This window comes from Amyelois transitella, chromosome 13 (assembly GCF_032362555.1).
Source record: "Amyelois transitella isolate CPQ chromosome 13, ilAmyTran1.1, whole genome shotgun sequence".
Lineage (NCBI taxonomy): Eukaryota > Metazoa > Arthropoda > Insecta > Lepidoptera > Pyralidae > Amyelois > Amyelois transitella.
This window is the reverse complement of record NC_083516.1, coordinates 6,194,988-6,204,619: the sequence shown is the minus strand read 5'-3', so window position 1 is coordinate 6,204,619 and position 9,632 is coordinate 6,194,988. Positions and strand designations below refer to the sequence as shown.

At 34.3% G+C, this 9,632-nt stretch overlaps 2 protein-coding genes across 7 annotated transcripts in view; one reads left to right on the top strand and one right to left on the bottom strand.

The window, feature by feature from the left end:
* LOC106132129 (serine/arginine repetitive matrix protein 1) overlaps positions 1–9,632 on the bottom strand; it is an 81,866-nt gene that overhangs the window by 7,112 nt on the left and 65,122 nt on the right. For all 6 annotated transcript variants that reach the window (XM_013331464.2, XM_013331462.2, XM_013331459.2 and 3 more), the window contains exons 7-10: positions 3,008–3,160; positions 2,456–2,557; positions 1,940–2,090; positions 1,483–1,569 (exon numbers count right to left, since the gene is read on the bottom strand). In XM_013331464.2, coding sequence (XP_013186918.1) covers positions 1,483–1,569; positions 1,940–2,090; positions 2,456–2,557; positions 3,008–3,160 — 493 coding nt within the window. The remainder of the gene's footprint in view (positions 1–1,482; positions 1,570–1,939; positions 2,091–2,455; positions 2,558–3,007; positions 3,161–9,632) is intronic.
* LOC132902408 (N-terminal Xaa-Pro-Lys N-methyltransferase 1-like) lies at positions 3,388–4,095 on the top strand. The gene has a single exon (XM_060947374.1). The coding sequence runs from the start codon at positions 3,415–3,417 to the stop codon at positions 4,093–4,095; it is 681 nt and encodes a 226-aa protein (XP_060803357.1). The 5' UTR covers positions 3,388–3,414.

The window sequence follows — 9,632 nt, the reverse complement described above, 5'->3', positions numbered from 1 at the left end:
AGGGAATAAGAGCACATTCATCTACCTAATTGTTACTTTTGTCAAAAGACTTGACCCTTAGTTATGCAATAAATATTTGTACATTGAGTAGCGCCAATTAAAAGCCATTTTTAAACTGTTTATCAAAACAAATCTATCCAATCTGATAAAACCTGCGCAGTACATTATGTATTTATGCGAACATTTAAACCAATTAATTACTTCATGATACTAGTTGCCTTAGATGAACATGTCACATATTTTGCGCAGGCGCCGTGGGCAGGCACTACTATCTATGGACACGCAGAACATAGCTTGTATTTATTAATATTAAACCAGAAATTTTATATACGACTAGCTTCCGCCCGCAGCTTTCGCGTGTTAATTATTGTAGCCTATATTTATATTCTCTAAACTTTAAAGGAAATCATTGTAAGTTCTCAACCCATTGAGAAAAATCTTTTACCAACGTTTTACTGTATAATTGTAAACGTAAGTATTTTGTTTAGAACTTATAAAATAACGTAAACAGGTGCGTTCCATTTCTGAAAATGATTGGGTTTGGATTGAATTAAGCAGTTGCGGCATCTCCTTGTGTTTATGATTTTACATTGCGATGACAGCAGTAAAGAGTTAAAAGGTAGAGGATAGTCTAAGTTTTAGAAGGGTTTAGCTGTGATTGATTGATGCGATTGGGGGATTGGGAAGTAAGACTTTTCTATTTCTTTGGTAAAAGCAGAGCTCTTACTGCATTGTGTTCATTAGTACCAATATATCATAACGACGTCTGGTTTACCCTTCTCAACATTCGTTCCGCTTTTTATAATATATGTCTCAAAATTTCGTATGTCCGCTGTGTGAACTCAAAACTGGCAACCGCAGCTAAGGAACTCTACAATGAGCGACACGCACTGGACCAGTTTTATTCTTTTAACCTGATGCGTTTTTGGTTTCATTCTCCTGGTGTTTTGTTTTTGTTGTATCTTATCTTTCTGGGACACCCTTCTTAAGACCGAATAGACCTTTAGCGGGAGCTATGATTCGTCTTGACCTCCACAAAGGGAAGATCTTCCGCCAGGCTAGGTGTGTGGAGGTTGTATAATATGCTCCAATCCATGAAATCTTTGCTTGCGCGATTAAAGATTTTTTCGCTGTTTTTGACTGATAGCGTCGCATGATTTTATTATTTATTTTTGTGACGTGTGGCGTAGAGAAGTCGCCACAAACCCATTCGACTGTGGGAAAGCCAGGTCCTTACTATATATGCAATTCTTACCCAGCTCCATTCATGATTTAGTAGCTAAATATTCAAGTTTCTCATTACAAGTAAATTAATTTCTCTCAATAACAATAGGCGAGCAAGGCTAAAGTCAATAACGCCATCTATTGGTCAACTACTAAATTATTTAGTAAACTAGCGCCATCTTGTATCGAGTGGTATATTATTTTTTTAACGCCCTCTATTATGAACTAGTAAAACCAAAAAAAAATTAAATAACTCACCATTCAGTCGTAGGCGGCGTTGCCGTCGCATGCGAATAGATAAACTATCCCAATCGTCGTCCATATTAGGTTTTCCTTCTTTCTCAGCTGCAAAAAAAAATATTAATCACAAAAACATTTCATAAAAAAAAAATTTAACTACTTAGTAGTTTTTGATTTGTCGTTGTTTTTATTTGACATCTAAAAATAGACTAAGTAGGGACGTAATCTTTTTATAACCGCCTTCAAAATATGGTGGTTCTCGGTTTGACCTGTATGTATGGATTAATGTATGAATATTTGTCCGCGATTATCACGCAATTCGCTATACCGATTATGATGCGATTATCAGGAAAGTGTTGTCTAAAAAAGAGAATATCGATTGGGGGCGGTCCTCTTTTAAGAAAAGTAATTAATTACCGAACAGTAGTAAAGCTTTACAGTATGGAACTTTAAAAAACAAAAATAAATACTAAACCCTCTTCAGTGCGCGTTCTAGAGTGCAAATGCGTGGCCACCCTCACGCCGCCCGCCATCAGATCCGTGCTGCGTTCTACGTCCACGCGCTTGCGCCGCTCTCTACCGCCAGTTTCCTCTAGAATGCTCTTGTCGCTGGCCAGAGATTTTACCTAGATGTGAAAACATAATTTATGTAGTATTAATTCATAAAAACATAAATTTAGGCTACCTGAAGCTAATAAACTATTTTTGTTATTAATATTAACAACTAAAAACGCCATAATATATAAAAAAGAAATGTTTGCATACACAAAAAAGTGTTACCTATTTTGATGTTGATAATAAAAAAATATTTTGCAATTTGAGGAATTAAAAAATATACTAAGTGCCTTACCTACGTTCCGTATTTCATAACTCTCGGCGTAAAATCTTTTTCAGTTTTGTTTCTAGTGACACCGGGTGTGCGATTGTCCCCGATTCAAAAATATAAAAAAATCGTTATAACATTAGAGTAGATAGAATCAACATTATTCACCTCGTCCTTCGAAAGTTCGTCGTCACACAGCCGCTCCTGCTCCTTGGTGTGTCGTGTTTCGGTCACGATCGTGCCATCAGGTCGCAACGCTCTCAGTTCCTCCTGAAAAACACATTCTAATTTAGAGCCAAACTAGACAGTCCATGTAACTCATCAGTTACAGAATGAAAAAGATATGATAGACCATGTTTTGTAAATCTTTACAGAACGAAAAGATTAAACCTAGAATACTCGTAAACGACTCAACTCGACCTTTTTTATAATTTTGTCGGTCCGGAAAACGTGCCGATCTCCAGACCTCAAATTATTTCCTCACGAGGGTAATGCCCTCCACGAGGAGGACTTCAATGTCCATCTATGATCCCGAAACAGGAATAGAACAGGCGTAGGTAAGTCCGGTAATTATAGAAAACCATACCCATCCGACAACAATAACTGCATAAGAAGAGGAACTTAAACCAAATTTGATTATTCCCTTGCTTCTCCCACAGAACGATGAAAACAAAATATTAATATGGAATTGGTTAGGATACGTGAATCATGACATCATACCGTGTCATCAGTATCAATGGTGGTGTGGTAGGCGACAGTGTCCCTCACGAGCCTGGGCCCTCGAGCCACTACAGCCAGTTGTTGCTCAGTCTGCTGCTTCAGAGCATCTCGAATGTCTTCCTCGGGAGTCTCGTTCACAGCCGCTATGAGAGCCTGTAACAAAGCAAACAAAATTAAAAATACTAGGAAATCCGTTATTGAAATATCAAATCTGCCAAGGATTTTTTACTAAGTGCTTTTAGCTTAATTTGGAACTAGCTTAATCTGTGTCCATAATATATTTTCAGCAAAAGCCCTATGTAATAAGTACATATTGTATTTCAATATTTTTTCTTAATCAAACTTAACCTCATGTCTCAACTTGTTTAAAACATATTACTTATTTGACATTTGATGTCACTCACAAAATGTCGGAAACAAGTTTTTATACAAGAGCTGCTTTTTACTGGGCTAATGTGCCGGCAACAATAGACGGAATACTTGGTGGTTTTGGTCACATATCGGACATTGACATCGATGGTTCAAAAGCATTCTTAAGGGAAATTTTTAGATTCAAAAATCCACCTGGTCGTCAACTTGCGCTTGACTGCGGTGCTGGTATAGGAAGAATTAGTAAGAATCTTTTAATACCTCTATTCGATAAAGTCGATCTTGTAGAACAAGATGAAAAGTTTGTTGACGCGGCCAAAAAGTTTATCGGCGAAAACAACAGGCATCTCGGAACAGTGTACAACATTGGACTTCAACATTTTAAGCCACAAAAGATGTATGATGTGATTTGGTGTCAGTGGGTATTGGGACACTTGAATGATTATGATCTGATCAGTTTTCTTGAAAGATGCAACGACGCTTTGATCCGTGATGGAGTCATAATTATTAAAGAGAATATAACTACCACTAATGAAGTCGACTACGACGAAGAAGATTCCTCAATAACAAGACCTTACGAACTGATGAAGCAAATAATTGACGAAGCTAGACTACAAATACTCAAGACTGACATTCAGCTTGGTTTTCCAGACGACATATACCCAGTTTACACATTTGCTTTAGCTCCAATCGAGCCAAGTGATATTGAAATTGTTTAATGAATCCGTTATTAAATTAAAGTATTTTTTTGTGTTTCAGATTGTTGTTATTCATTACCCGTACATTAGATTTTATCTAAAAATGAAGACAGCCAAGTTTAAAGTTCCTATGCAATTCTTAACAATTAAACGGCTAACATTCAAGACCATATCAGCGTGCTCTCGGACAAGAATAATGCACGTCATTTCGTATGGTATGAATGTTTATCTTTGATGGAGTGGCGAATCGTGTGCACAATTCGTGATAACATCATTTAATAAAGCAGGGCCTGTATTATGTACCGTGAGGAACATTTGCAAATGGATTTGCCGTTTTATGTGACATTATTACAAAATTATTACATCACTGAAACCTAAATTATCTACAATGACCACGAGTTTGGATCTAGATCTGGTATTATGTATGTTGGTTCTTTTATTAATTAAAGATAAGTTCTACACCTTTTAATAATATAACAGGAACATTGATCATATTTACTTACGGTGGTATTTCAAAAACCATTCTTTAACAGAAGCTTTGGTCCACGAGTAAAACGAGCTACTTTTCTATAGTGAGATTTAGATCTTATGTATTTGAATGAATTTGCCGATAGGTGCCAGAAGAACCTAATTCCGACAGAATCAAAAAAAAAGATAAGTTTTGTTTATAAACCCTTCTCCTGCCAATCAATCTAATTTGGCCTAGATAACTTTCGAATTTTCAATTGAACCTACGGTTGGGAATGATAATGGCATATCGCTGACAATTATCCGATAATCTGATGTTCAATCAAAGAACAGTTAGCGATTGATATCGCACGCGGCTCTATTATTAGGTCCGTCGATCTGAGTTGTGGTATCGACGCGCCCAGCAATTTCTAGTACAGTTACATTCGCGAATTAAGAGGTTTCATTTGCCCCGGAATTTACATTTTCTAACCGACTTGATTCATGGTTTTGCTATTATACATTAAGCCCATTTTTGCTAAGTACTTATTGCTGTTCAAAATTTGGACAGGTCAAATGATAAAGAAAAATGTACACATACTTTTTGCTACAAAAAGAATCAAACAGCATAAATAGCACTTAAAACTTATAACGTTTGACCTCAGACATAACGGAAAAGGTAAACGCAGATGGAATTTTAAATGTCACGATTTCGAACTATTGCGTGCGATGTTTGAATTTAGCAAATAAGAATCAACTCGTGAACATTTGCCAATTTCATCTGAATGTGGTGTAAAATTTAAGTTATCACACAATAATAGATATTTGAGTTGCTTTTTACCTAGAAATTTGAAATAGTTTATCATTTATAGTCGATCCCCTCAATATTTCAATGGAGATAAATTAATATTTCATAGGAGACTTATTGAAAACCGTTAATTTTATGCATATCAATGGAAACAATTTGCATTTATCGCGATATGCAAGTTGTAAGTGTCCCAACTGAATGCCGCATTAGATTCAATTTTATTACTGTGATTTAAGTAGCTGATCGAGAAATATTTACCGATTCATGGCAGGCAACTAACGATTCTGAGTTCAATAACCTCACAGTAGGAATTTTGATTACCACAAAGGTGCCATACTCAGGTTTACTATACAGACTCATGTTACAATTATGTTTCTTATTTGTTTCTTGGTTTTGTTATCGGCTCTGATTTTTTCTCATCATAATGGTCTATCATGTTTAAAGGCAAGCCTTTGACGTGCATTTAATACTCTTTTTCGTGTTTCGTTATAGTTGTCTGAATAATACTTCTGTATAATCATCGTGATTGTGATCCTTATAAAATATGTACACGTGCTATTAAAAATCATTTAATAAGAAAAGCTTACTGCATCCTTATATGATTAATTATTAGCATGTGTACATATAAAGACATATAGTTACATGCTTCTTTTCCGGAGGGGTAGGCACAAACTACATTTTTCCACTTGCTCAATGGGATTAGTGGGATAAAGGCGCCATCGTTAAGGGAACTCCAACATAATTAACGAATTTTCACCGATATAATAACGGCACGGTAATAAATTCAATTGCATGTGGGTCATATCATACTGCGCACGCGCGCCTCACTATGTTTACCAGCAGCTAGAAAGCATGCTTGTTCTATGCGGGGTCGTTACGGGAAATTTTATTGTACGAGTAGAAACATAGTTCCAAGTTTTCCAAAGTAGAAAGTAAGGGAGTTTACAGAAATTTTAAAATTTTATTTATTTTCATTTCTTCACTAAAAAACTTATACATCAGTTACTAATGACTATTTAGGAAAACGTTTCTGTCATATGTGTATATAAAAAATTCAATTCCCAATATTTTTAATTTCGGTTACATAACGGAATAAATAAAGATTCTATTTTTATGACATTAGCTATTTCCAAAACTTCAATTCAAACTTTGTGTTACATCTCTATACCTTATCCAAAATGTGATCGTACAAAAGAGAGTGTTACCATCACACCTCTCAACCCGGCTATCACATGTTCGCGTAGTTCACCTGCTGAACTACATTTTGCCGCGACTAATGAGTAATATTATGAAGGTTATGGCTAAAAGTATGCCGAGATACCGAATTATTGCTCTGCTCAGGCGAAGTTTTGGCAAATTCTCGGAATTGCTACTTGCCATGTTTTGTAGAACACTTACTGCTCGTGGTAAAGATAAAGACTATAAAAGAAAGACTAAAAAAACAAAACATCATCATCATCTTAGTATTTCAAATTAAATAAAAACAATTAAATTTAGAACTAATACATAATCTAAATAGAAGAAAATGTAGTCGTTTCATGATTTGGAAGTTATGAGGTACAGAGGTACAAACATGCCTAGATTAGTTCGCAGGAAGCTCATTTACCAAAGAGCAAAAAGTTAAAGCAATAAACTGATGTGAGGGATAACACGACAAACCACTTAGTAGCTAGCTGGGATGACTCTAACTCAGATATTATCGGTCTTGTCTACTAATTTATTTGCTGAATTTTCTTTTTATTTCTGCATTTGTAGTGAAATTATTGTAAAAATGTTAGCTAGTACGAGTAGGAGGTAACAACTAAAACATTATTAGGAATTAATTATTGTGTCATCTGTTGTGAGATACAAACACAACAAAATCTGCTGTAAATTTGTACTTTTATACTTAATTACGACTAAACTAAGAACAGAAAAATAAAACTATCCGAGCATTCTTATGAAGAAAATAAATTTATAGCAAAAAGACAGAATTTAATGATACAGTACTATTAATTATCTGCGATATTATTAAAATTTATAAAAGCAGTATTATGTACGGAAGAGAAATTATAGTAATAAGTCATTAATAAATGTAAAATGCTTTGGCTGCCATAAAATACTGTCGGGTGGAGATTTATCTCCTGACAAAATAGCAATATTGCCGTGCACAGGACACATTATTTTATAAGCACCACAGACATACATATAGCCAGATACACGTCAAGCTATTTTTCTGCATACTGTATAGACAACAGAGTAATAAGGGATAATGTCACTTATTCACATTTTTTCTGGTAGACAAAACTGAATTATTGACTAACACAAATACGATAACATAATTTATACCTTCATCAGTCAATGACGATATTAACAAAATGTTTAAAAGATGCGCATGGAAAATTAATATACCGTGCGATTTCGCACGCAAAGTAATAGGTAGGTACACTTCCAAGGATCTAGCTAGATCTATGTCTATCGCGTCGCAGACAACTGCTAGTGATGTGACACGCCATTTGTCCCACGTTTCCTACCGACACCAATTAAATGAAAAACTTAGAGCCATAAATAAGTCAATGGCTGGAATAGCGTGAATTTCGCTTAGATACGTCTCTCTACACTTTATTGAATTTAATTCCCTGATAACGGCGGCAACAGGTGTGCAATATCGTAATGCTGCGGAATAATGTCATTTAATAACCATTCAATAGCACAATTTATTGTAATTGAATACAATAAACGTTAGTCCTTATCGTTAGTCACGTTAATAACTTCTAGTGAAACTATAGGGGAGTGTTATTTTTGCAGAATGTCGTATCTATATATTTCTTTACTCCAGTTGGATTAAATTTATATTTCGAGCTTAAAGAAAAAGATTAAAAAATCAAGTAACCTATTAAAAAAATTGTACAAAAAGATAACATTTTAACCTGCACTGATTTTGAAGATCTCCTCTTGGTACAATTTTTAGATTGATTGATTTTTGAGTGTTTTAAATTTTTAAACGCCCCTACATTTAATTTTAAACCCTTCATCTTTAGTGCTCAACAAGTTGTTGTTGAGTATCGTGAAAAAACAATATCGTGAAGGTCATCTTCACGATATTATTTTTTAATGCAATGAAAATAAACCTGTGTGTTAGAGAAATATGGCTTAGATTTTTGTGATAAAATTATAAAAATAATTAAGTGCACTTCGGCAAAGCCAAGAGGAGGACTTAACAAATGAATCCTGTCAGATTTATCTAACGATGCGCCCACGCATGCGTGGTAGTTTCATTCACGTGCAGTGCATAGACTGCGCAACCTGCTAAATCATTTCGATAAATATTCTATTCAATTTATCGCCAAGGGATTTAAGATTGAAAATTGGATATTTTATTATAGTGATTACTATTAAATTTAACGTTATAATAAAGTTTGAAATCATAATAATTAACAATTTCTTATTTTAATTTGCATTCATGTCCGAAAAAAAAATAAAAAAAAAATACAATGAAAAGAAACTCGATTATTCTTTCTTTTCCTCTTTTTAGACTGCATTCAAGTCTTCTTCATTCTGGCGTAAATACCAGTAACATTCTCACTTACCTGGATAGGGTGGGGTGCGTTTTACAAATCATCAAGTTCAATTTCGTTTTAGAATAAACGCGTTGCCTTCAGAAACTCAATAAAACTGATAGTCTAAATATTATCTCCCTATCATGCCTTCGATTTAACATGCGAAAATAAACTTGATTAAATTGTAAGTTTTTCGACGGATGCTGCCTCTTTTTATTAGATGCAAATTCTATTTCAGATAAGTATATCTGAAATAGAATTTGGTCTGTGAATGTAACTTTTAAATTAAAATTTTATATTTTTAATCAATGTTTTTTTCACGTTTATTTTCGCTTTGATTTACTCAGTTAACACTGAGTAGAGTAAGTAATCTATGAAGACAAAAAACTTTGTTATCAAAAAAGGCACCCTCACATGTAAAGTGAGCAAACGTAAGAAATTTTAAGTTAATTTATTTTAAAACAGCTCTACAATTTTATTTTCGTCTGATGGTCTAGACTGTAGACAATTCAACGACCGACCTTCAAGTTCGCCTCAAGGCGCCACATTATATGTACAAGTTTATAATCAATTAATGCAATCAGTACGATAGGAAAACGCAAAAAAGTTTTTTTTTTTATTTAACTAGTTACCTACTTAAAATACACAAGTTGCGCTATAACATTTCTGTATATCCCACTAGTCCCATTGAGTTGTCCCATTTCAATTAAGACAACATATATACTTAATATTTTCAAATACAATATAGCATTTCTAATATCCTA

Coding starts and splice junctions, on each gene's coding strand:
- LOC132902408 (XM_060947374.1), top strand. CDS start 3,415: ATGTCGGAAACAAGTTTTTATACAAGAGCTGCTTTTTACTGGGCTAAT.